Source organism: Cygnus olor, chromosome 5 (genome assembly GCF_009769625.2).
Source record: "Cygnus olor isolate bCygOlo1 chromosome 5, bCygOlo1.pri.v2, whole genome shotgun sequence".
NCBI classification, from domain to species: Eukaryota; Metazoa; Chordata; class Aves; order Anseriformes; family Anatidae; genus Cygnus; species Cygnus olor.
The window spans coordinates 37,209,762-37,237,158 of NC_049173.1; the positions used below are offsets into that span (position 1 = coordinate 37,209,762).

Genomic DNA, 27,397 nt, shown 5'->3' on the forward strand with positions numbered 1-27,397 from the left:
AGAATAGGACAGAATTAAAACAGAACAGAATGGAATGGAATAGAATGGACTACAAGAGTAGAGTAGAGTAGAAATAAGATAGGATAGGATAGGATAGGACAGGATAGGATAGGATAGGATAACAACAGAATAGTTTGGTTGGAAGGGACCTTCAAAATTACATTACATTACAGCCAGGTGCAGAGTGCTTGGATATCCACAGGCACTGCTGTAGGGTGAGTAGTGTAAGCAGTGGCTGCATTGAAGGACAATGCCAATTTCACTAAGGAAGATCGCTGAGAATAGAACAGAGAAGTTCACTTGGAAGGGACCTTCAAAGATCATCGAGTCCAGCTGCTTGATCACCTCAGGGCTACCCAGGAGTTAAAGCACATTACTGAGGGCATTGTCCAAACACCTCTTGGCCACTGACGGGCACGGGGCATCAGCCGGCACACCAGGATGCCTGTTCCGGTGTCTGACCATGGTAAAGGCATTTTTTCAGCCAGCAGCTGATGCTCCAGAGGAATTCAACAGGAAGCACCTCCCCCTGGCCTTGGGGAAGGCCCATGTCCCCCGGCAGCCCCCTCACACCACGGCTCAATACCAGCCGACGCGGCACAGTGCCAGGCAGCCAGGTGGCCGATGAGCGCCCAGGGCTCTGAGCTGCACCACGTGGAGCACAGGAGGGCACTTTTCCCAAAGCGCTTCACTTTCACTAGCTGAGCACATGAAGCCTGTGGGCAGCCGACACCACGGGCAGGTCACAGCGATTGAAGCAGGAACTCATGCCCGGGCCAGCGGGCATGCCCCAGCCCAGCCCCGGGAAGGGGAAGTGCGGCCTGGATCCCATGATGGAGCCTACAGACACTCTTCATGTTCAGCAGGGCACCACTCGTTTCTTAATACTCAGGGCAGGCACTCCAGCTGTTCAGAAAGGATGCAAAACAGAGAAGCTCACATCCAGGAGGGTGCTGCAGCAAGGCCCAGCTCGCAGCCCCAGAGCCCCTAGGGACGTGGGGCTTGGAGCCATGCAACGCTTGTCATGTACGGAGAGGCCTGAACCGAAGGAGCCTGGAAGAAAATCCTCTCCTGGAAACTACCCAGAGCTTTTTTCTCTGAGGGAAACAAACGAGGCCTTAATTAATTTTCTTTCAAATACAGCAAATTGACTTCTGCTCCAGTTGTGCTAGATTCAAGCCACTCAGCACAATGGTATTAATTCCACTTCACTTAAGGGCTAAATGTTCAGAGCAAGGAAAAGGGAGTTTCCTGTAGGTCTTGTTCGCATTGAAGTCAACAACCAAACCACGCCAGCTTTCAGGGCAGCAGCTTCTTCAGAGCCTGCATTTCTGAGGGTGGCTGTGACATGCCTCTGGGTTAGCACGGCAAAATGCGGGATGCATTAAAGGCACTGCATGAACAAGTTGTCTGTTCCCCTGTGGATTTTTAAAGATCTACCACATCCTGCCTCAGATTTCATTTTTAGAGGTCTTTTTTCAAAGATCTCTGTTAGGACACTAACATGACACTTTCCTAAGGCTAGCCTATTGGTTCTCTGATCATCCTAACTACCTCCACCATCTCAAACTTTATTTAATTTTTCTCGACATCGGAGTTTGATTGCAGGATTTCCTAATGCCAGAATAACACACAGTGTTCATGGGCCTTTACCAGCTCATTTGGCACCATTTCATGAATCCCATCCCCACAATGCACTAAAAAACTTGTGAGTTAGAGGAAAAAATGGTATAACAAAAACTAATACTGAGTCCACTGAAACTTGGTGTAAGCAGAGAAACTGCAGAATCTGACCTAGATACACATGTAGGTGAAATACCAATACTATGAAACTCTTCTTGGAATATATCCCTTCTACCCCCTCTACTATTCATTCAATAGCACTGGTATTTCCAGCAAGAGGGGCTAATTTTTGTAGTTCTATCATTGCCTGTGTGCTAGAACCCCTTCTGCTTGTCTGTAGGACCCTGTTTCAAAGAAGGTGAAGGACAAGATCCCCTTCAGCGTAAATTCCTGTGATTAATTTAAATTACCTTCCAACCGTTTGAGATCCCACTGCCAAATGTATCTAATATATGTAACAGACGACTTCACTATCACTTTGGCTATGCACCTCTTAGGGAAGGTGCTATTATTCCTACTTAAAGATGAAAGAGGGAGGCCCAGATCCCCAAAGATATTCAGTCATAGCATTTATTTAGGCAAAGTGACAAAGCAAAGGACTGAATCTGTCCCTGTCTACTACCCATCACCCTAAACCCTTCTTTCTTTACAATGAGAACTACGCATTCAGGTTCTCCAGTGAAAAGCACCCAGTTTACTCACAGGTTCTCCTTTTATCAAAAAAACATAATTAAAAAGTCAGCATCTGTTGATTTATTCTTCTTCAAAATGAAATATAGTTGTAAATATTTTTCTGTTACAAAGTAGATTTTTGTTATGGGACATTTGTTAACTTCTTGGATTCTCATCTGTTCTTTCCACATGACCTTGCACCATTTGGCTACATATAGTGACTCTATATACCTCAAGGAAGCGGTAAACCTTCATTTTCTTTCGATAAAAACTCAGCACTTTTTAAGCTGCAGAGCTGTATATTAAAACAACCGTCCACTGATTTTCATATTTCCTGAGACTAAATCTGGCATATAAACTGATTGCAAGCATGGTCAGAGTTAGGAAGATTTCCTTCCAGAGGTCTTCCAGCTGGCTTTATTCCCAGGTACCAGTCCAATAGAAAAGAAAAATGTATTTGGCACTGTGTGCTATTGCAGTCTCTCACTTTTCAGGTGGAATGGTTTCCTTTCCCCAGGAGGTTTGGGTGACGTGGGACTCGGGTGGCAGGACATTAGTCTGTAATTAACCAGAAGTACTGCTGATGGAGTTTACCCCTCAGTGCTATTTTGGCTGTAGTCAAGGAAGACTTGGTAGCTCCGGTTCTCAATAACCAGTGTTTTATCAGCAGGGGCAGCTTTGCCCTGGGCGACTGCATCTCTGGGCGTGTGATGTGACTGCCTATGTGTGATCACTCTGCCCCTGCAAGTGTGATATTTTTCTTTCTTTTCTCCTAAATTCTGCAGGCAGGCATCACAGGCTTAACACTTCTTTGTCTTTCTCCTCAGGCCGTAATTTACATCCATGCAGGCTGAGTGCAACCCCTGTACACTCCGTATGCATGGCTATACACCTAACCAAGTGAGGAAGGGGCCAGCTCCCAACTCCTGACTCTGCTGCCCTTTACTCCCAGATGAGAGCAGCAGCAAGTGGCAAATCTCCTCCTGCTGCCTCCAAGCTCCTTGGCAATGCACCGTTAGGCAAGACTAATCTAGGAATGCATGATTAGCTCATATTTAGACCGGGACATTAAATACTGTACCATGGAAAATTATGTTTTGGTGGTGGCTTCTGTAAGGGGAAGAAGGAGGGAAGGAATATTTTTGCAGTTGCCCTGGAGATATGAGAGAAATATACCTAATCGATAAAATCCGTGCCATGGTCAAGGTAGAAATCATACAGGAAGAAGAGAAAGAATCTTTTACTATTGGGCTAATAAACACCTGAGATTAATTAAAAGTAAAACAGTTTAAAATCTCCAGTCTTAATCTAACAGTTTATTCTCCTTGATTACACTTAGCATTTTGCTCCCCCTGAAGAATGTCACCAGCAATGTCATATTTCACTGTTCTTCAATAGTTTCACGTTGTGATTTCCAGGCTGTGCTAGAATAAATAGCACAGCTTAGAAACTGAAACAGCGTGGAAGACTGATCATTTGCTCAAAAACAACAGTTTTCAATTAAATGAATGGAATGTAATTGCATTTCAGCTTCAGCTTGAAAATGTAACCGGAGTTAACGTGCATTATTCCTGTTGATTTTATACTCAATAGCTCATGCTTATTAGAGGCAGTTTGGGGTCAATGCTTGCCACTAATCTTAGCAGTAATGGGGTTACAATAGTGGTAGGACCCCAATCAGGGATCAGAAACCCCTTGCACTAGGTGCTGAACACCACCACCACAAAGGCATTCCCTGCCCAAAACTAAGAAGTGCCACACTACAGCCCTGCCTACAGTACGGATATTTCTGCACATGGTACAATGAGATCTGTCCAAACTGGATTTTGGTGAACATTAAAATTAATAGCAGAAAAGTTTGCCTTTTGTCTAATGAAAAAAGCAAACCACAGAATTTCTGTAGGGACTCCAGTGGTGCACTCTGACCTCTCGCATAACACAGTCCTTTAGACATCCTCACACTCATTTCTGAGTGATTCATCTATTTGTTTGCCGCATCTTCAGTCTGCTCTATGACCTTGGGGAAAATCTATCCTCCATGATTCACTGTGTGCAGGCACACCATAACACCCTCGTGACTGTGAGCTCTCCATAGCAAGCTGAGCCTGACCAGGAGAACTGGATGCACGAGGGTCAGCATCATCATCTCCAATTTGGTTTGGTCCAAAACACGCCAGTATTCTAATTTCTCCAAAAATAGCCACTGGCAGTGGAATATCCCCAAAAGCAAATAAAACCTACTCCCACATCTATACTTGTTTCCATGGAAATATGCAGTGACAAAGATTTTTCCTTCATTTTCAAAATTCTGTCTGCCAGCCTACCACATTTTTTCACGCAGCCCAGGTAGCTGCATAGGTTGTACCCAAATACAAAGATGACTGCAGGTGTGCCAAACCTGCACAAAGCCAGGTAGGCAGCTGCTCGGCGCGTCCCCAAAAAGCACCAGTAAGATCCTTAGTTAGATGCTTTCTGGAGCAGAGATGAGACACCAAACAGCACATTGTAGCATTACCCAACAAGATGAACGCTATTAACAACTCACCATCAGCACAGCTTACGTGCTAGCATTAGACTCCAGCTTTACATTACAGGGAAAGACATTGTATTTGTAATACAAGTCTGTCCCCAGTGGCTGCCAAACATTTTGCTGCTGGCGGTGGCTCCGCACTGTGTCCCACCATATGTCGCTGTCTCCAGCTACCCCCTCATGCCCCGTCTCTTTTCTGTGTCCCTGTTCCATGCATCTGTCCAGCCAGAGGCTCCATTTCCCTAGGGACACGTAAAGTGGCTGAGAGCCAGCCACAGATGACAGCATGAAGCAGAGCCTCCGGGCTACGAGCAGTCGGGATGATTCCTCGGCTTGGGGCAGTTGGTTTGCAACCGCCTGGCAGGGGGCTGCAGAAAAGTGCCTGCCACCCAGGGCAGGAGGGAGGCTTTGCCTGCATCGTGTGGGCAGGCAGTTTGTGGAACAGGAGGGAAGCAAACACCCATCCTGCCGCCTGCGGAGGAGAGGAAAGCCAGCCTGTGCCACGTCTGCAAGCAAAGCAGAAGCAGGGAGTGACAAAACAAGAGGCCAAGCACGGGAAAGGGTAGAAGGAGATGGGACTGAAATCTCCCAGAGGAAGACTTTGGCTGTTGTCAGGTTGTCACAAAAACATTGTGGCACATTGACTTTCAGTCTCTGGCTACCAAACAAGTCTCACGGGACTTTATGCTTAGCATTAGCTCAGAGCAGGGCTGCAAAATGACTCGGGTGGGCAGGCTGTTGGACTGTAAGGAAAGGGTGAAGGCAAGTGGCAAGGGACTGTTTAGAGGGAAGGCACCAAATGTGTCATCGGGATGGGGATTGGTAAGACCTTATCCTCAGTGCCTCATGAAAGTCTTGAACTGGTATGTAAAGCTTCCAGCTGACAGAGGAAGACTACGCTGCAGACGCTCTGCTGTCTCTGGGAGTGGTGCAGGAGCTGCCCCCACGCTTCTTACACTCTGCTCCCCAAGGCTGTCACCTCAGGAAGAAGCAGGAATGATCTTGTGCAAAACCAAGAGGAGTCTGAATGGGAGAGAGTAGGGTGAGAGCTGGAGTGGCTGCACAATAGCTAGGTGAGGGTCCTCCCAGCAACGGTTTAAACAACACGAGAAGGAGAAAGCAGAAATTGCAAACCAGATGGAGACAGTAGTCAATGTGGAAAACAAAAGCTAGTTAGCAAGGAGGAAAAAAATCACCAGCTAATATCCCTATCACAGAGGGGGGAACAGTCCAAATGTGCTGAGCAAGCCTTAGGGGAGCTAGCAAATTAGAGAAGGGGAGATGTGAGAAGGAGAAAGGCAACGCACCGGCACTAGGGCTGCGTACACAGCTGCTCCACAGGAGCCCACTAGCAGCAGTGGCCAGGAGGGCCTGATGCGCTGGCAGGAGCTCAGAAGGAAGGCGATAGCTGGTTGCACAACCACGGGGAATCGGTTCACAGCGAGGATATGTTTTCATTGGCTCTGAGGGGATATGGAAACGGTTTACAAACATTTGTAAGGCACAAACCCAAGCAGGAGAGAGGTGTTTAGCCAAAAAAAAAAAGGCAAATTACTTACAAGAGAAGATAAAATGAAAAAAGAAGAAAAACGGAAGCAGAAAGTAGCTAATAACAGTTTACCAATGAGCTCTCATAGGTTGTGAAATAGCTCTCCCAAGGAGATTGGGGGAAAACCCAGGTACAGGCAGTTTTAAAGCTGGACTGGAAAAGATTAATTAATACGTGTGCAATGAAGAGCATACAGAAGAATTTGTCAGCATGATATAAATATTTCCACCTCCACTATCTGTAGTCACGATTTTCCACTGCCCTGCATCTCTTGCTATCATTAACAGCAATGCAAAGGAGGAAATTGTTTATTAAAGCAGGAGGCTAACCTTACAGTACTGCTCAGCCTGCATGCATAGATTTCTCTCATTTCCAAACAAAAGAGAATTAGGGTTTATAAGTGTGTAGGGGAAAATGACTCATTAGTCATGTAGTGATCCTCTACAGCTCCTCCAGAGGTCTCCTCCTGCCCCATCCCAAGTCTCCCTTATCCTGATGAGATGGGGACATGACTCTGTGTTTAGACAGTGTGTGTTAAAGTCTCCTAAAGTCATATCTGCCTGCTTCTCAAACCTCCTGATAACTTCCCTTCCCATTGTGTTTAGGAGACCACTTAGGGGAATCCTGAAGATCCACAAGGAAACCTGAAAGATCAAGGCCCAACTGCAGCCCCGCTGCAGGCTGAAACAGCAACCTGCCAAAAGCCCTAAGAAACCCTCACCTTACCTGGCATGCACACTTACCAGCTCAATATTTTCCATAAAGGGGGAACACAACCATGGCTCGACAGCTACCGTGCTGCAGCTACTATTAATGGTTAGCGCCATCGGCCAGTGGGCTGGGCTCTTCAGACAGCAGAAAGCTGTTGCCTGGCCTGAGGATTTTTCACATAGCTAATCACCAAGCTTTATAACCGTCCCCTACAGACTATGATGATGATGAATGAATGAAATTAGATAAGTCAATATGGTTCATTGCTGGAGTTTGCCCACTCACTGCAGATGCATCATCACTGTGTGCGTCCATTGGTACTGGGGATGAGCTTGATTCAAAGTCTTCACCCATAAAATATGAAACCACCACTGGCCTGCAGCTCTCAGCTTTCTCACGAGGACTCCATAGCCCTTTCCTGGGTCTTTCTGTCACTCTCTATCCTTGCCCTGGGCCATCCTGGAAGCCCCTTGATGAGTGCCTCATCCTTCCTTATTGAAACAAAGCAGATTAAGTCGTGTGTTAGCAGTTAAATGACAGATTGCTGAAAAACACTGAAGCGGTAACACAGTGGCTAACGTGCATTTGCTACTGCTGTCCTCTGCCTGACAAAACCAGTTGCTCCACTGTGTGGCACAGATGCTCTGCAGCTCCACAACCAGCGATGATGCCCTCTGTGCTGAGCGGTATTTCTACCTCTGCTGAGCCCCGGATGCCTGTAGGAAGAGCGGATCTGTGAAGTAACCACAAGCAGCCTGCTCCAAGTGGGTGCTCTACTGCCTCCAGCACCTCTCTGGTGCCCCCCGTCTCGGTCCTGGCACATCCCTGCAGCTAGCGGTGGCTTGCATTCGCACTACAGGGCAGGGGGTCGTGGCCGCAAACTGCTTTGCGCCGAAATTTGAGCGCTGCGCTCTCCGCCCCAGCTCTGACACAGATCCCCTAAGTGCCCCAAGGCAGGCACCTTCGTCCCCTGGGGCCCCGTTTGCCATCTGTAACGCCGGGCTGCCCCCCTCCTCCTTCCGGCACCCCCTCGTCCTTGCTTACACCGGCAGCAAACGCGGGGGGCACAGCCCCGGGAGCGCCGCTCCCAAGGGGACGGCCGGAGGGCGCCCGAAGGACAAACCCCTGCAGGGCGTGGGGGGGCCGCGAGGGGACCCCCCCCCCCCCGGCCGGCCCCAGCGCGGGGGCTTCGGGGCGGGTCCCCCCGGTGCCCGCCCCCGTGCGGGAGCGCGGCTCGGCGGGGCTGCGGCGGGCAGCGCGGGGCGGGCAGCCTGCGGGCGGCCACCGGGCCCGCCGCCGCCCCGCGGCTGCCATGGAGGAGCCGCCGCCGCCGCCACCGCCGCCGCCCACCTGATCCCCGCCGCCGCCGCCGCCGAGACAAAGCGCGGGGCTGCCCGCCCGGTGAGTGCCGCGCCCGGCCCGAGGGGCTCCGTCCTGCGCCGCGGGGACCCCCCGAAGCCCCCCAGCAGCCGCCCGGGCACCCCCCGGCACCCCCGCTCCGAAGACCCCCGCCCGCAGCTCAGCCTCCCCCCGCCCCGAACAAAGTGCCCTGCCCGCAGCCCAGCCCCTGTCCTCCACCGCCCCCGTCCATCACCACGCGCCCCCACGGGAGCCCGGATGGGGTGGGGTGCGGGGGTCCCAGTCATAGCACGCACCTGAGACCCCCAGCACCCCCAGCCCATGCACTCCGGCCACCCCCCTGCATGAGCTCCCAAACACCCCCACCACCGAACACCCCCGCACACCGCAGCATCCCCACTCCGGTCACCGTCCCCATCCTCGCGCCCTTCCCCATCCCCTCCATCCCTGGCGCCATGGCGGGGGGACAAAGGGGGCCGCGGGCTCACCCGCCACCGCTTTCTCCCTCGCAGGCCCAGCCATGGTGGAGCCACCAGCGGAGCCCCCTCCGCAGCCGTGCCCGGCGCCCGGTGGGGCGGCAGCAGCAGCGGCCCCCGGGGAGGCGTCCCGTCCCGGGGAGCAGTCCCCGCTGCTGCACCTGGACCTGTACAACTTCGACTGTGCGGCGGCGGAGGGCAGCCGGTACGTGCTGACCAGCCCGCGCTCGCTGGAGGCCTGCGCCCGCTGCGCCGTGCGGCCGGTGGAGCTGCTGCCGCGGGCGCTGGGGGAGCTGCTGCGGGAGGCCCCCGGCCGCTCCATGCGGGTGGCCGCCGGCCTCTACGAAGCCTACGAGCGGGAGCGCCGCCGCAAGCTGCAGCAGTGCCGGGAGGAACGGGAGAGGATCATCCGTGAGGAGAAGCGGCGCATCCTCGCGCCCCTCGGCAGCCTGCCGCCCTCGCCCGCCGCCCGCCTCACCCCCCGGGCTGCCACCGCTGCTGCCACCACCGCCACCGCCTCCACCGCCACCGGACCCCGTCCCGGGGGGAAGGCCGAGGCGTCAGGAGGCGCCAAGGCCAAGAGCCACTCTCTGGACTCGCTGCAGAAGCGCCGGGAGGGCAGCTGGGGCAAGACCTCCTCGGAGTCGGGGGCCTCGTCCTCCTACAGCGGGGAGAGCCTGAGGGGACAAGGGGGCAAGGGGCGCGGACGGGGCCGCGTGGCCGATGGCTCCCTGCTGGGGCGCAGCTTCAGCCTGGGCGACCTCAGCCACTCGCCGCAGACAGCCCAGAGGGTGGAGAGGATCGTGAAGGAGGTGAAGAGGAGGAAGGGCCTCTCGGAGGTGCCCGAGAGGGACAAGAAGATCGCGGCGCTGATGATCGCCAAGCACCAGGAGGCCAGCCTCCTGCGGGAGCAGCGGCAGGCGGCCCACCTGCAGTGGGACAGCCAGCGGCGCCTGGCAGAGCAGCGGAAGGAGCAGGAGGAGAAGGAGAAGCAGAAGGCCCTCCTGCAGGGCCAGCGGATGTGGGAGAGCCAGGTGGAGAAGCGGCAGGGAAAGCTGAGCCAGGAGCAGCAGGAGGCTGCCCTGCTGAAGCAGAAGCAGCGGCAGGTGTGTGAGGAGAGGTGGCGGGAGCAAGCAGAGAAGCAGGAGCGACTGCGGAGAGAGAAGCTGGAGAAGGCCATCCAGGAGGACAAGCAGAAGAAGCTCCATCAAGAGCACAATCTGAAGGCAAAGGAGGAGGGCAAGAAGGAGCACCGGGAGCGAGAGGAGCAGCTCCTGCAAGAGAAGCTGTCCATAGCTGCACAGAAGAGGCTGAGGAAGGAAGCGCAGCTGCAGAAGGAAAGGAAACAGCTCAGCCAGGCAGAGAAACTGAAGCACGAGGCCTTGCTCAAGGAACTGGCCAAGCAAGAGGCAGAAGAGAAGGAAATGCTGAAGACCTCCCTGGAGATGAGTTTGACCAAGGCTCAGGAGAACTATGAGCAGCTAATGGTGAAGAGGAACCAGGAGCTGAGGGAGAAGGCCAGGCGGGAGGACATGCAGATCCAGAGAGCCAAGCTGGCAGCAGAGAAGAGGGAAAGAGAGCAGAAGGAGCACTTGCAGGCCCTGGCGAAAGAGACAGAGAGGAAGCTCCAGCATGCTGCCCAGGTGGCTGAAGAGGTGGTCCAGGAAAAAGCCCGCAAGGTGGTCTTGAGCCGTCTGGAGAAGGAGAAGGTGCAGAAGATGAACAAGCAAAAGGTGGAACAGTATGAGGACTTACGGCGCAGGGAGATCCTCCTTTCTATAGAGAGGAAGCTGGAGAGGAGCGAGCAGATCTTCAAGGAGAGGAAGACCGTCTTAGAAAACGCCAGGTCTGTAGCTCGGGCATCCTTCCATGTCCGGGAAAAGGTACGGGAAGAGACTAACATGCGCACCTTTGACAAGATGGCCTTTGAAGCAGAACTGCATGCCAGCCTGGATAAGAAGTGAAAGACCTTTTTGTGGATGAGTAGGGATATGTTACCAGTTGTCCATCATAATGCATCAGAAAGCTCCTCTGCATTAACATTTAAAAAAAACTAACTAATTTGTTATTTTGGAGGAGCAGGGTACCGCACAAAAATGTGGCAGCTATTTCACATACTTTTTAAAACATGTTTTTGTTCTGGGCATGTTTTAAGGACCAACCTCAGTCATCTGTACAGAGGGGGAAAAGAGCTTTTGCATCCTCCACCCCACAAGCACACGTTTTCCCAGAGGGCTGCAGAAGAAGTTTGCGTGAAACCTGTGAGTTACTGATTGATTGTCTTAACTGGAGCTGACAACAGCTGCACTATTTTTAGTTGGAAAAACAGACAATAGAGACTACAGGCTACCATTAGAGCCTACTGACAAGGAACCAAAACCAGCCCAGCTGATTCTGGTTCAAGTGACATTCAGCTGATTTAAGGTACGGGATTGCATTTTCAAAGCCACTGCACACCCATGAAGGCACGGACAGCTGTACTGGAGAAGTCCATGTGTCCCTGGATGTGCCTCACCTGCTGCTGATATCAGACATGGGGGGAAGAAAGCATGGGTCAAGACTTCATAACACCTTGGAAGCAGACATTATGATCAGAGCTGGGCAGAAACTGTTAAGGGTGCTCACAAACACCACAGTTTCACTTTTGCTGTGTGCAGCTGTGGCCCCTCCCCAGTACCCTCACCCCTCACTTCCCAGTGTCTCTTATAAAGGTCTGTAGAATTTCCTCTTTCAGGGAGGAAGTTTGTAGGCAATCCACAATCTGATAGGCAAAACCCATTTGATCATTAAGATATAAAAATTAACGAATCTGTGGAAGCTGGCCTTGCAGATCATTTTAAAATGGAAATCTATGGACAGATTGCATAGAGGGGTTGAGGAATCTCCATGACTGGAGAAAAAACTCAAAATTCTCAAAACTCAACGAGACCCTGAGCAACCTTATCCAGTTCGGTCTGCTTTGAGCAGGAGGCTGGACAAGGTGTGCTCCAGAGATCTCTTCCAACCTAAAGGTTGCATGAGTGGCTTAAAATGTTCACCCAGCTCTTATCATTGTCTACTGAGCAGGGCAGCTTTTATCTGTCCGCTGGTGCTAACAGTTATATGCTTATTTTAGGGCACAAGAAAGAGTCGATGCACAAAATAGTGTACATTATGGATCCTCTTAGATGAGGACCATGGCATTTTTACAACTGTAACTCAATCCCACTTATAGGGAAATGAGTCCTTCTGACATTAGTGCACTGGAAATGTGAAAAGCCTACCTACGCCCCACGGACAGCGTTCAAGTCAGTGTTCTGTTCCAGTTTTCCACGTTTACTCTGCTGGGTTGCAGTTACAAACACACATCCAAACCAGGCACTTTCTGCTGCTTTTTTTCTGGCTCTGGGCACTGCCAGCACTGTGCTCCACCATTTGTGACGCTGTGCTAGGTGGTTGTAGTGATAGTATCAAACCCAGAGCAAGGGGGAGAAGCAGCAGGAAGAGAGCCAGGTTCTCATTTACTTGCAGACGTCTCAGACATACAACGCAGGGGATGAGAAAACCCAAAGAAGGTTGACATATGACACAGGCATGCAGTTCTGCATGCATAGATCGCTTACCTCTCAGAAGGCTTTAATAAGGTGTTAAATGACCAGCAACAACAGCAGTAAGCCAAGCACACACTGGAGCCCTGCAAGGATGGAGACATTATAAAAGCAGCGATGGGAATGAAGCAAGTAGGGATTTCTTTCATTTTGATGGAACTTGCTCTCTTTGAATCACAGAGCAACTGGTGCCGTTGAGGGCAGGCGGGATGAAAAGTAGGAATTAGGGCACCTGAGTTATGTTTGCTCAGTCAGTCGTCGGCTCACTGTGTTACACCAGGCAAGTCCTTGAGGGCTGGCCCTGCTCCTATTGATATAAAAGGAAGCAGAGTCAGGCTCTTGGGATTGCTGTGACTCGCAGGAAATAGTAACACTTGGCTTGGCAAAACGCTTCTAAAGACTCTGGATGAAAGATGCTAACAAAGCACAAGATACTGTTTTATTTATTTATTTGTTTGTTTGAGCTGTTATTAAAGTAAAGCATGTCTGTTGGCAAAAAGCACCAATTAACACCAAAATGTAAAAACATGCACAACTCTGGGAAGGACAGCAGCGTTACTGGTTCCAGCTAGGAGCCTGTCACTGCACCCTCGTCCTCAAAACTACAATCAGTTTGAACAGTGGAAGCAATCCTGCTGTCCTATGGTAACACCAGACGTGGTCCTTCATAAAAATATAGTTGTGTGCATGTGTTGTTACTGCAGTGCTCCACCTATGCCCTTGTAGCATCAAAGACCTGGAAAAGAGATGCCCAGTGGCCCAACTACATCCTGCATAAAATCTCTCTCTCTCTCCCCAGCAGCACTGGAATTGGGATAAAACTTGCACTAACTTCTGTGTAGCCAAGATTTCATCTAGTTTGTAGCCTTCGGGGCTGCAGAGAAAGCCTGTCAGCGCTGATGCAAAGGCCTGTGCTCCCTGCTTCATTGCATTGTGGTTGAAGTTCACTGCTTGATCCATTCAGCAGAGAGCTAAGGGGAAGAGCTGGGAACTGTAAAGAATGCATAACGTAAATCAAATGCATAATTTGATGGGTGAACGAGCAGCCACGGCCAGTAACTGGAACAGTAGAACAGTATTTTTTCCCTGAAAGTCCACTGCATTCTGCCCTCTGACATGGCATTTCCAGTGCAGACTGAGAATGTTTTTACAGCCCAGGAGAGACGCCTTGGCCACTGACTGTAATTACACCTTGGGTCTATGCTTCCAAATGAGTTTGACACCTTGGGGCTACAGCCAAACTAATCAAAACCCACCTACATGGTGGTAATTGGATTGGCTAACTGCTGTTTCTATACTGTGCAGTGTGCAGCTCAAGTTTTGAATATGCAATCTAAGGAAAAAAATATTTTTTTTTCAAAAGACATTAATCTGTGTATGGACTTCTTTATTTCTGTAGCGGTTCCAGTCCAAAACCTGTGAAAGTCAACAGAGCTTATAGTTACTTAAACTTGTGACATGGAAAATGAAGTCAGCTAGTTGGGTGGAGGCATGAGAGGTATTTCTTGGGTCTGCTTATGCTTTGTTTATTTGAGGAGTGTTACTGCCGGGTTTCTGTGGAAATTGAAATTAAGCCCTGGTATGCATACAAAAAGAACGGCATTTTTAAATGAGTCTTGATATTGAGCTGCAAGCCAGAGAGAACTAAAAATGAAAGCAAGAAACATGTTATCTGACTGCTCAGAAATAGATCACAGCTTATACAGAGCACAGGAGCAGCTGATGACATTTGGTCAGGTTCTGCAGAAAGATAAGTTAGGTTGGGCTTCTCCTGGGATTAGAAGACACATTTTAAGCCATTGGTCTATTATAATCATGAGGTTAGAATAAAGAACTTGCTTCTAGACCATGTGCATGCCTGCTGCAGAATGACTGCTAGACCTTGGAATATCGGCACTGAAAAGCAACAAAGACCAATTACTGGCAAATTTCTGTGACCAGTGGCACATCTTAGATCTAGCTAGTATCAAATTCCCAGCTTTCACTACCTGAGCACCTGGAAAGCCTAGCTCCAAGATTTCATGTTGGATCCCACGGATCTAGTGGGACAAGCCAAAATCTAGGTTCAAGTGCTACTAAACTTTTAAATCTGAAGCCAAACACTGATGCATGCACCCCTGTAACTCCACTTGAAAAGCATTGTATCGATTACCAGTAGACTAGACTAGAACTCCTCCTGCTAGGATGTGACCTGCTAGAAATCACTTTGAGGGGTTTCTGAAGTCGAGGTATTGAAACATTAGGGAGAAAGACTTCGTTATCATTTAAATGTTCAAAAAAGAATTACCGGATCAAGGCCTGAGATTCATTTTCATTATATAATGATGGGAGTTTTACCTTTTGCACAATGAGACAAGATGATCAGGCACATAATAATGGGAAAGAAGAGACTGCCACACTCTCATCCATCACAGAATAAGGCAAGAAATTTCAGAGGTCCCAGAACTGTGCAGCCTGGTTTCCTTGGGCTGGTGCCCAGTGACTGGCTTCAGCGAAACTGAAGCTGCTTGTATTAGACATCAGAGAACTCACACGTGAGGAGAGCCACTGACTGAAGGGCAGTTCCTGTAGTATGAACTCCAAATGAAGCTTTCACACACTGAGTGTGTTGACACACTTTGAGTCTTTGTTGACTATGTCATTTATGTGAATTATCTACTTTTTAACAGCACCTGGACTAAAGCTGGAGCCCTTCAATACCCGTGAGAGCCCCAACAGTCTCTCTTCTGCATGCTGCCTCTTCACACAACATTCATCACTAAACCATGATCTCTCTGTCAATGCTGAACTTGGCACACACATTCAAAAGCTATTAGGAGGAGCAGCTGCATCCCCACTAGTTAATATTTCACAAAGTATTTTAACCAAGTTTATCATAAAGACTTTCACAGCATGAATAAGAGAGACGTGAGGATAAGATTTCTCACCTTGGTTACCTACTGTGGTTCTCTTACAGTGCTTAGGAAGCTCTTGACTCATTCTGTGCTAAAATTTCTCTTGATACCAGGGAAATTTTATTCACCAAACTGATGCTGAATATGCAAAGGTCTGAGAGGAGACGTTTTCAGTGTGTATGTCTTTACTAATCCAAGCCTGGACAGGGAGATGTGGGGAGCACAGAATTTGCAATACAAAGTCCATCAACTACTAGTGTTCCAGAGGTTCTTCTAAGAAAGGCCCCAGAGCCACCTCTAGTAGCCATCATCAGAGGTGACTGCTTCAGAGAAGTGACATTTTCTGCTCCTTTACTGACCTCAGAGAGAGCCAGGCTGACCACATCCTACCTGAGAACAGCTTCTCATCACCACCAGCCATTATGCCATAAGAAAGGATTTGCTTTCATCTCTGGTTCTTCTTCCTTTGGTGGTTAAAACATAATAGTTAGTATGACGTTTTTATTTTTTTTTTAATTTTAATTTTTATTTCTTCTTAAAACAGGTGCAGGGAGGTATAGGGACGAGCCACAAAACTAGTTGGATGCAGCATGCTGCAGGTGATGGCCGTGGTTCTCTACACACAGTCCTGCTTTGCAAGCCTGGGACTGTGCAGTTGTCCAGGAGAGCAGACACCACATCTAGGAGAGCATAGGTACTTGGGGAGGGATCTGCTTGCTCTCAGATCACACAGCCTTCATTCAAAGCATGCGAGTGTAAGCTTGTTAATGCCTTGCTGGGTCAAGGTCCCAGGGAATTAAGTTTGTTAGGTTTGGTCTTAGCTGTCATAGTTGAGAAAGAAGGCTGTCACGGGCAAAGAACGGGAAGTCCCAGTCCCTCTGGAAATGAGCTGCATGATGTTTGCTTTGCAGCACAGTCCAGACTTGTTCTGAGGTGAGCCGATGGAGCCCTAGTACAACTTACCATGGGAGCGCAGCCCTGCAAGCCCTCTGCAAGCAAGCAGCACACGCTGTAAACAGCCAGTGCTGGGACCAGGTGAGAAAATCAGAATGCCTCTGCTTCTAGGCAGGAGGCAGCTCTGCCCCTCTTTGCGGTGGGATGTTACTGGATGGTGCTCTGATGGGAAAATACTGTGAAGGGGAAGAAAAAAAAGTGAAACTGCCATACAAGATACCTGGAAACACCTTTTCCATTTATGCACAGCAGCCAGCATTCAGTGGGAAGCTAGCATTCAGAGCCTTCATACTGGGATATGCTCCATATCCCATACTCCTGTTAATGCTAGGACAAAAAAAAAAGCAGTTCTAGGTCTGATTCCTTTGTCCTTAGCTCGCTCATTTTAGCATGGCTTTTGCTGTGAAACACAACCTTATTACAGTAAGATTCTAGTGTAAAAGGACCCACATCCTTCTCTTGCGACTTTGCATTCGTCACCTACATCCCTGCCATTCAGCAAGAAATCTCCCACATTACAAAATCACACTGGCAGTAAGAAATATCCTGTATTACAAAATCAAACTGCCAGTGCAATTTTGTACTTACATGCTTTATGCAGCTCCCTGTGTCCAACCCTGGGACCTGACTGTGAGGTAAACGAGTTATCGCCCCTGGTCTGAGTACAGGAAAACTGAAGCAGAAAGAACGGATGTGCCTGGCCCCAGGCCATGCTAGCACTCAGCTGGAGCTCTCGCATGCTCCCTGCTCCCCCAGCAGCGCTCTAATTAACCTCCCTAACTGCAAGGGGAGGCTGTCCCCGAGCCTCTGCTGCAGCAGCTCCTCCATTTGCTGCTCTCCAGCTGGAGCTTCACCGAGGATGGAGGTCTTAAGATGCCAGCCTCCACTTCTAGCTGCCGTCTTCAACCTTGAAGCACTTGAAGGGTCTGTAAAATATCTCTTCAGGCTTTCAAACAGGGGGCCTGAACATGAATGGTGTGACTGAGAATCCTTACACCATGCCGGCTGACTAGAATCACCTCTGTGTATATGACAACATGCAGTAACACTATTTCCTCCAGCCCACCAAAGTCACAAGTTCACCTCGCTAGTTACTTTGCTAGAGCCAACAGAGTTACTCCAGGAACAAATGCAGCCTAGATACATCATCCTTTCTATTATTTATGTCAATCACAGTGTGTTAGGATAAGCTATGCCTCCAAGAGACCGCTGGAAATTTCCTCCTGCCTGAATTGTACCCAGGCAATGGGACGGTAGGGTCACACAGCCGCTGGTATTTTTAGGCACAGAGGAGAGCCCGTCGATACTCATCTGCATGCTGCGTTCCTGGGTGTTTGCAGAAAGCAGCGTTTGCTTGAGCAGCTCAGGGCAGCTGGCACAGAGGCACCTTGTCAGACAGCAAGCTAAACAGTGGGGAATAAATAAGAGGTTTGGCTCCCTGTCAGATGCTGTTGGGAATGTTTGGGGTTTTAGGAGGGTGATGGGATAAAGTCTTCTCATTTTTAATCACCTCCCAAGTAAGCTGTGCTATTTTTAACAGTTATCTAATGATTTATGAAAGATGGGAAGATAAACGAGGAAGGGAGCTTAAAACACAAATGTGCAGGTAAAGCGGAAAGACATTTTCCTTTCCAACCTGAAAAACCCTGAGCATTATGAGAGCTTTGTTAAGTGCCAGGCAGCACACATTGTGTTCGACCCCAGGAGGGGGTCTGCTCTGTTCACAGCTTTGCTATCCGTGTACCTGTCTCCTGCCCACTCCCAGTACCAGCTGTTTCCTCAGACTTCAAGGAAAAGGTGAGATTAAAGAAGCACAAGACGAGCTCCATGAACAGAAGGGCAGCATTTTCACTGAGGAGGGATCACTACGCAACTGTCCTGGCAGGACTCAGCCCAGGTCTGACACGAAGCACGGCCAGCCCAGCAGAGGAGCAGCACTTTGCTCTCACCGGTGGGTTTCTGCAGCCCTCGCCAATTACAGACATTGTCTGAATCCAGGCTTTGGACCTTTGGCTGGCGTAGACTGAAAACCTACAGAAGAACTAGGATGTTGTGGAATGGCAAAGGGATGCAAAGGGATTTTCAAATAGCAGCACCACTGCTACTTTTCTTCCCTTGCATTGTTTTCCCAGTCAGCGTAACATGGATGGGGAGAACACTAGCAGCACCAGAAACCATGCCCTAAAACACAAAGCCAAAAGCCTGGCCTTTGGTACTAACACCAGTACGAATATGAACCCTGAAGCTGGAACAACCTCTCCAAGCATGTGGGGCCGGGAGGGATTTGGGCATTGGTGTGAGGTTGTCCTCCTGTATAAGATATGTCCCCCCAACAGCACTGCAATTACCACCCCTGAGGATGTGGCTATAACCAAGCTAGTTTCAAATGGAGCAGCCCAGGCTCTGCTGGCTTAACCACAGCACTGCAGAGCCCAGCACGGGCTAACTGGTCCAGTGTTCTCCACCTTCTCCTGATGGGCACTGAAACCCATCCTGAGCTCTGCTGAAACACGCATGGTTAGCTTATACTGGCCTGCAGGGCCTGTCATGACAGGAATTTTAGAAGTCTCTTAACAGCTCTGAGTTACGGCATCACTTTTTCTGCTAGTGCTCTGTGATGTCTCACCTCCTGCTGCACAGGATGCAGTAGAGCCAGGGAGGATTGTTTCGGAAGATCAGAGCTGACCTGCCTGCTTTCAGAAAACACAAGGCAGGTGTGTGCACTGAGGGGTCCTTCAGTGCTTTATGCAATTCAAGTTAGAGCACCTGACATCCTACATTTGCTCTGTATACACTCCACATCACTTTGCATGGTAGCTGTCACTCCAACTCATGTCTCTTGGATGTGGCAAGTCCTAATGTTTTCTAGGCAGAAGGGACTGCCCAGAGAAGAAAGGCAGAAGTTTTCTGTGATTCCTACAACATTACAAAGAACCTGCTCAACACTCCTTGCTCAGTGAAGTATTCCAATGCATTCTCTTTATGGCTCCATAAAGAAAAAATTGTGGCAGTAGGAGGTTCCTGAAGGCAGCGATGTTCATACCTAGAGCTACTGGCCTCTCTACACGTCTCTGCTCAGCATGTGCTGTGCTACTCGACAGATTTCCTGTGGAAAGGAACCTGCAGAGCCCTCTCTCCGGAGACACTGTACTATAATGCAGATGCTACATGATTCAGTCACAGCCTGTGTTTCCTCAAATGCATTAAAAAAAATCTGTAATGCAGCTACCAGGGGATTTCTGCAGAGTCTCCTGCAATCTGCAGGAGCCCTTTGCATCCATCCCGATGCCCACGCTCTATAAACACAGGCTGTACAGTACTCACTGACCTTGCAGTGCTGGCTGAATCCTCCCCGTGACAACACAGTGCAACATTCGGGTAGAGGAAGGCATCCTGCAGGCAGGCAAGGCTGACCAGGGGGTCAGTATATCAAATCTATGGAGTATAATGTTAGCATAAGTCTTTTCCATGAGGAGGTTGTTGGCACAAATGCAAAGGAACAAAGCATCTCCCAAGAGGAAAGGAAAGAACTGCTGAACACGAGAGAGAAGAAATAACTGGCAAAGCGGGGGATTTAAATAACCTCCAAATCACAGGTACACGGTTTATAGGTCTCATGCAACAGAAATGTGCATGGCTAAACAGGTCCTCTTATATGATGTTTTGGGTACCCCTGGGGAAGGAAAGAGGCGGAGGGCACTTAGAACCACAGGTAAGAGAGGAGAGGTGTTTTCCAACACCTGGGAGTACCTGGAAAGCTGAGTGAGTGGAGCAATGCAGGAAAGCTATTCTGTAGATCTCCAGTGACGATGGCTCTCACACCAGTACAGAAAGACAGAAAAAGAAAAGAAAAAAAAAAAAGTGCCCTGAATGAATGGTGGGCATAAGGAGGGAAAAGAAAAGCAAGCTCCACAGAGCTGGCTGGGCTAGGCTTAAGGACCAAATTTAACATCAGGCTGGCAGAGGCCCCCAGCATGCCCCCAGCCCAGCTCTGGTTAGGAAGGCAAAGAGGTGTCTGAGCCCCTCACCAAGGCCAGGGCCAAGCACAGCTCTGTTTGTGCGCAGCCAGTTTGACTCAGGCACCAGGCCGCGGGGCTAGGTTCCTCCCCGGTAAGGTCAGCTGCCCAACATGGTGACAACTAGCATGTTTCTGTGCCTGAGCTGAGGCGACACCACAGCCAAAGAAAACCCGAGGCTGGTTCAAGGAGGGCGGGGTCCTTCTGAAAGGGAAGAGGCAGACTAGAGGGGATTCATAATCCTCAAATACGCACTGCCAGCGTGGGAAGAGAGGGACACTCAGCAGGATGTGGGAGACAGACGGCTGGATGGGAGGCTGAAATCTCTTAGGTCAGGCCTGGTCAAAGCTCTCCCTCTACTTTCACTTGCAGGCAGGACCCCAAGTATCACTGGGGATTTGGGTCTCAACCCTCAAGGACTTGTACAACCCTGAGACCTGGTCATGAATCCATGCACTGATGCTTTCTGTGGCCCAGACAATCCAAGACGCTGCCTGGGTGCCAGGGGTACAAAGGGCAGGGTGGTCCTGGGCATAGGTTCAGGAGAAACAGCTTTGTTCACCCCTCTCTGGGCCAAGTCAGCAGAACTAGTGAGTAATTCAGGACAGAGCGGAGGAAAAATAATTATAAACCTTCTTTTTATATACGGCAGATAGCAGACAAGATCAATACACAGAGGGACTCACTGATTTCTGACAAGCCTAAGTCCCCAGACAACTCTGTTTTTTTGCACCAGATGGCTCCATCACTCGATAAAGTAGTGCCCTAGATATGCTGGTTGTTTTCCAATCTGCCACCGAATTAACAGAGGGGGACGGGCACATACAGCCACGGCTCCTACACTGTTACCACAGTTTCTGAGGCCCCCCGCAGCAGGGCACTGCGTTTTGCAGCCCCTCCTCAGGAGCAGCTACCAAAGGGATTAAACAGGGAGTGTTATCTAGCACAGTGGCTTAATCGCTAAGCAAAGTGCTCATCCCCTGACCATGAGGTCAGGGAATTATCTCCCTGACAGATAATGCAGCCAGGGTTTGGAGCAACACGAGTGGCCGGACTGTCACTGTCAGCCAACAGCTTTACTGCTGCTTCTGGGAGAGCAATGCTGCTAAGATGCCATCAAGGTGCAGCGTGGCTTTCCTCAACTGCCCTCAGATGCCTCGTGCAAACATAATTGAAATTGAGCCTTGTTCCCCTCCCATGAAACACCCCCGACGCCAAATCTCAGAGGGCAAAAGGGTTTGAAGGCCGAGTGCATTTAGCGTACTACAGGGAGAGCATTATTCAGGAGGAGCTTCTAATAGGCTGTGAAGGCTCTAGGCCTGGGCCAGAAAAGAAGTGACACAAGTGACCTGGGGGAAAAAGCATACATCTAGAAATACGCAGAAGGCAGAAAGTCCTGCTCCCCATAAGCCAGACTATTGTGGCAGTGCTCAGTGTGCACAAGGGCAGCCCACTTGGCTCTGATAGGGAAACCGAAGGGATCGGTGACAAAAGTCTTCAGACATTGAAGCATAAGGAATCCAGGTCTGCTGCCACTAGGAAAGAGCAAGTGGAGCTCCTCACACACACAGCTACAAAACCAGATTCTTGCTAAGAAATAACATGGGGCAGGGGCTCACGCTTTACCCATAACACCCACCCTGTGCAAAGTGCAGGTACCTCACCTGTGAAGGCCAGGGGCCACCCTGCAGCTGGAGGTGATGCTCCCCTCGTTCCTCCTACCATGAGATGCTTCCTGCAGCACTGCTGTGGGATGTGGGAGAACCAGCTCCCACCTCAGGGTGCAAGATTTGCCCAGAGTCTACTTGGCAAATTCCACCTTCCTTCAGCTGTAAATAAAAACAAAAATGTTTTTACTACTTCTTGTGCAGAAACATGAAAGGTGAGCTCTCTGTGTCTCTATTCAGCTCAGTTGACAGGGTCGTAACTGTGGGGAGGTAGGAGAGGCAGAGCAACTGCCAGCATTTCATTTTCTTAGGAAAGCAAACTGGATTTTCTCAGAAAGCCAGAAAATCCCCACTGAAGCAGCACTGGATAAATCACGTTAAAAATGGCTTTCTGGCCACCACAGTCTCTCAAGCTGGCCAGAACAAGCCCTGTCCTCTTGCTGCCAGGGTTATGTGTGGGTCACTTTACCCCTCTTTAAAGGAGAAAGCCACTGACTACAGCTTGAGGGTGTTTATCAGGTGTCCACCATCCCAGCCTCCCCCTGAGACCCCAGGAGACCACATTGGTGAAGGACAGCAGAGGGAAATGCAATCCCTTCAGAGACCTTCCTCTCAAGTTTCTCCTGCGGGGAGGTTCAGCCACAGCTACCATTAGTGCACATCTCCCTTCTGCCGCTGCTCTGTTCCCCTGGCCCCGGGAGGGATCTGGGCTGGTGGAAAGGCAGGTCAGTAAGCTGGAGCTTTTTGAGCTGGTTGCACTGTGCCTTTTTCTCTCACACGCACCCCAACAGCTACAGCCCAGCTGCTGCAGCAAAGGGACAGAGACATTTAAACAAGTGACTGGCAGAATAAGTAACCTGCCCACCCTGGGAGAGCTAGCTGCAAGCAAAGGTCCTTTCCCAGTCTCTCATCTCAGGCAAAGGAGACAAAAACCCACAGTGCTCCACGTGGAAAATGGAGCACTAATAAAAAAAAGCTTCAGATTTTCCACTTGGCTGCCGCTCCTCAGCTCCCTCCTTTTCCCACCTGCATTTCTCTGTGCCTGCGGGGAAATCTGACATTACATATATTTCTATATTGTCCATAATTAAGAAAAGAGGTCCGTCTCCCCACTAAGTGGCTCTCAAGAGCAGAGATGGGGGAACTTGCATTTAAGAGGTTCCTGCCTTGCAGCCCATGCCTCCTCCGCATCCCTCCCACAGCCGTGGTCCCTGCAGCCATCAGCCCAGGCCTCCAAGTCACCTTGGCCATAACAAAAGCTGGACAACCCTGTCACAAGACGACATCTCAGCTCTAGAGCACGGGTTTAAACACATGTGCAAAGGACCCTTTTAACCACATGGAAATCAAGCACTCTCCTCCACTTGGACTGGTGATCCCATTTCACTGAGTGCCACCTTCTCCCCACGAGCAGACTTTCCCTCCCATCACCCCAGGGCTGAGGCTGGGCTCACTGGGATTCCCCTGGGAGGTCTGCCTCTTCCAGCTCCCCACACACTGCTGAACCATGGAGGCTTCCAGGTCAGTGCTTGCTTAGGTGTGTTGTGGTTTAGCCCGGCCGGCAGTCAAACACCACACAGCCGTTCGCTCACCCTCCCCCCTCCCTCTCCAGGATGGGGGAGAGAAACGGGAAAGTGAAGTCTGTGAGTTGAGATAAAGACAGTTTATTAAGACAGGGAAAAGAATAACAACAATAATAATAATAATAATAGTATTAATAGTAATAATGTGTACGAAATAAGTGATGCACAATGCAATTGCTCACCACCCGTTGACCGATGCCCAGCCTATCCCCGAGCAGCCAGCCCCCCCCCTCCACCCCGGCTAGCCACCCCTATATATTGTTCAGCATGACGCCAGATGGTATGGAATACCCCTTTGGCCAGTTTGGGTCAGCTGTCCTGGGTCTGTCCCCTCCCAGCTCCTGCTGCATCCCTAGCCTGCTCGCTAGCAGGACAGAGAGAGGCTGAAAAGTCCTTGGCTTGGTGTAAGCACTGCTCTACAACAATTAAAACATCAGCATGTTATCAGCGCTCTTCTCATTCTAATCCACAACATAGCACCCTGCCAGCTACTAGGAGGAAAATTAACTCTGTCCTAACTGAAACCAGGACAAGGTGCACGTCTGTCCTGCACCACTAACATAGGTGGGGAAATGCCCAAGAGGTGGCAGAGATCCCATTCCCATCTTTCCAGCCAAAGATTAGAGTAACAGTAGAACTGGCCACGTGGTGAGAAGGTGAAATGTACTTGTCTGTGGCAAATGAGAGGAAAGATTAGATGCTGTAGCATTCTGTCCTAACCTTAAGCTTTCTGATAAATCTCTGAAGATTAAGGAGAGAGGAGATTCCATAATATAAAATCTGATTTGTCTTTAGCTTGGCTAAAGATGAAGACTCGCTCCTCCACATCCCACTTCTGTATACCTCACGTTTCTGTGCACACAGGCTCCGGGAGGGGAGCTGAAGTCAGGGCCTCTCTGCCATTATCAGTGCCTGGGATATGAAAACGTTGATGAAATTTCTGTCAGGACAGTTGTCTGACCTGGCTTATCTACATGCCAAGACATGCATTTAATGCACAGCATCCTTTTACGTATACGCATGCATGTGCAGGTAAGTATGTATATATGTGTGAGTAGAGGGGTGCTGGCTAGCAGCTTGGAAGGGAAACCCACAGCCAGCATGGAGGCTTAGGACAGTCCAAGGGATCTCTACCTGTTCTCCTGTGCCCATGAGGCACATCGGGACCAAGCCTGTCCCACAGACCCCAGACGGGCCCGTGCTGCTGGGCAGTGGGCAATAGGCCCCCACATCACACCTCTGCACCTACAGGACGTGCCCAAACCACCCGTGAGGTGGGCTGCGGAGCGGTTAGCAGAGGTTAACACCCCGGGGTGTTCTCTGAATAATTCTATGCATTTTTCTGCATGAAATGCTCAAGTCTGAAAGACCTTATGAGTTGGATGAGTAATATTTTCTAGACAGAAATACAGCGCTATGAAAAACGCATGAGCAGCTGCAGCTTCCTGTAGGCCACACCTCACCTCCCGTGCACTCACAAGCCTCAGCAGGGTGGGCTTCCCCACCTCCAGCAGCAGCACCACAGCCCTGCTGCTCAGCACGGCATGCCAGGGTGATGCTGATCCCAACCTCGGGCAGATATTCACCGTTAGCCAAATGAGAACAAAAGTAAAGTCGAGGGAGAAGGCTGGGGGAGGTGGGGAGATGCTGTCCTTTGCAGTCCCTCTGGGAGCTGGGGAGCACTGGGTGAGCGTGGAGGGAGAGGCAGAAGATGAGCGACTTCTGGGGCTCGGGCAAGCACAGCAGTCGGTGAAGGGCAGATCCAGCACCAACACTATCATTCAGTGAATGCAAGAGGGAGCCCACCCTGTGTTTATTACATCTCAATATACACTATCTTGGGTGACAAATCTTACTTCCCCTCCAGCTAGGAGGTGCCCCTCCTTTTCCTGCTGAGATGAGTGTGTGGTTGAGCAGGGAACATGATCAGAGGCTCTGAAGCCGCTGATCAAAAAGGATCCTCAGTACCTGGCCTTCCCAAGAAAACAACACCTTCCAGGGTCCTCACCTGCTTGCAGGAAGGACTCCCCCCAGCAGTGTACGTAGGAGTCACAGGCTGAAGTTATTTGCTGCAGTCGTAAGAGCAAACAGGCAGCATCCATCCATCTTCACTTCTCAGCAACTTTTCTCTTTGCAAACATGCAGCATGCTCCTTGGGAAAATAAATCCACTGCGGCGACTCCTTCATACACACTGCTGCAGCCTTGGAGGGACCAGGCTGGAAAACTGGTGTCAATACCTACAACCCCATGCCCGCATTGGTGATCAGCATGATTAGCTGCAGACCCCTCACCCCTTATTGCTTTCTTATCCTTAAAACTGGGAATAAGATTTTTGCTCCACTCTGGTGTGGATCTGGATCATGCTAAACCTTCCATGTAATAAGCAGCTACCAAATCTAACCACTTTTAGCCACCAACTAAAAGAAGAAGGGGCACATTCTTAGTGGGCACATTCTCTTCTGGTTTCTTTAGCATCAGCTGAAACAAGGGCTAGAACATCATCTTCAAACAAAATCATTTTTTCACTCACTGCAGGCTGGCTTCATACTTTGAATGCAGCGTATCCTGCAATTTCTCCTCGCCCAAGCTTGGTGCATGAGATAAGTGCACTTATTTTGCCCATCTACAGTACCTTTGAATGGCTGGGAATTTTCTGTCCTCATTTCGGAGCCCACGTTCCCCCTACAGAGAGAACAAAGCCAACCCCGCTTGCACAGGGAGCCTACATTGTTTCTCTTAATCTAAAATAAGTTCCACATTAAACCCTATCTGCTCTGTATTTATGTGCAGAGAGAAACTATAACAAAAGAAATTAATCAGAGAGGAGAGGAGGAAGCCAGGGCCCGGTTTCATTGCTCTTTGTCTTATGCAGGAGTACCCAGCTCATCTCACGGGCACGGGGAGGGCCAGGAAGAGGAGAGCCTATGCCAGACCTGGCATCACCCAGCAGGGCCGCGCTGGTGTGAGCTCGGCTGTGCTTTCTCACCAGGTCTTGCTCAGCACCACAATGCAAGGAGAGGAAAAGGGGACCGTAGCTTCAGACCCATTTTCTCTGAGCAGCTGGGGCTGGATGCTGGTTGGGACTGGAGGTGGGTTTCACTCACCAAGAAATAGGACAGTTGCATTTCGCATATTTAGATATAGGACATAGCACACATATTTTTGTTTTTCCTTAAACACACCAACCCACTATCAGGAGTGTTTTGGTTTTTAGGCCCTTTAGCTGCACTCCCACGTCTCAGCCGTGTTCCTGGTGAAGCCTCCTCACCTTCTCGCCTGCAGCGAGCAGGAGCTGTGCCTCTGGCAGAATGATGAAAGGAAAGGAGAACTGAAAGCAGCTGCTATTCCCAGACAAGGTGCAATCTCTTCTCTCTGACTGTCTTTGCAGTAAGCCTGCTCCTCTAGCTTGCTACAGGAGCCGCAACATTCCCACCTTCCTGCCACGTGCTTTTAGCTTTTCTCACCACCTCACGTGCTGCCGAGATCAGTGCACCCAGCTGTGCAACTTACCTTCATCAGCAGGGTCCTTGAGCACTTGTGAACCCCATCACACGACAGAATGCACTATTGCCCTGTTCGTGGCTCTGCTTTGGAGCTCAGAACAAAACCAGCACAAACCAGAACCTGTACCCCTCATGCCAGGGGCTGGCATCTCCTGCAGGCAGGCACTGATGTACGGAGGAAGTGGGAGCTCCCCTGCCCACAGCACCAACAGTGGAGAAACCAACAGGAGCAGCAGTCCTAGGAAAGGACCCATCCCTCTGCTCGTGGGTA

General features: G+C 50.1%; 1 protein-coding gene and 2 long non-coding RNA genes across 4 annotated transcripts; 1 reads left to right on the forward strand and 2 right to left on the reverse strand.

Moving 5' to 3' along the window:
* Positions 1-42: 42 nt before the first annotated feature.
* LOC121071594 lies at positions 43-9,126 on the reverse strand. Its single transcript, XR_005820709.1, has 3 exons — positions 8,933-9,126; positions 6,133-7,801; positions 43-5,331 (listed from the first exon to the last, which is right to left on the reverse strand). It is a non-coding gene; the product is annotated as an uncharacterized LOC121071594 (long non-coding RNA).
* On the forward strand, positions 8,372-13,867 carry CCDC177 (coiled-coil domain containing 177). Its single transcript, XM_040559967.1, has 2 exons — positions 8,372-8,486; positions 8,957-13,867. Exon 2 carries the CDS (start codon positions 8,965-8,967, stop codon positions 10,882-10,884), a length of 1,920 nt encoding a protein of 639 aa, XP_040415901.1. The 5' UTR covers positions 8,372-8,486; positions 8,957-8,964; the 3' UTR covers positions 10,885-13,867.
* Positions 13,838-27,033, reverse strand: LOC121071593. Of its 2 annotated transcripts, XR_005820708.1 has the most exons (6): positions 26,892-27,033; positions 25,630-25,770; positions 22,036-22,200; positions 16,365-16,531; positions 15,792-15,865; positions 13,838-13,923 (listed from the first exon to the last, which is right to left on the reverse strand). It is a non-coding gene; the product is annotated as an uncharacterized LOC121071593 (long non-coding RNA). The 2 variants fall into 2 exon arrangements; XR_005820707.1 differs by lacking the exon at positions 13,838-13,923 and having other exon boundaries at positions 15,345-15,865.
* Between the last annotated feature and the right edge of the window lie 364 nt (positions 27,034-27,397).

What these genes read in the sequence shown, in the direction of transcription:
- CCDC177 (XM_040559967.1), top strand. Translation starts at nt 8,965, where the DNA reads ATGGTGGAGCCACCAGCGGAGCCCCCTCCGCAGCCGTGCCCGGCGCCC.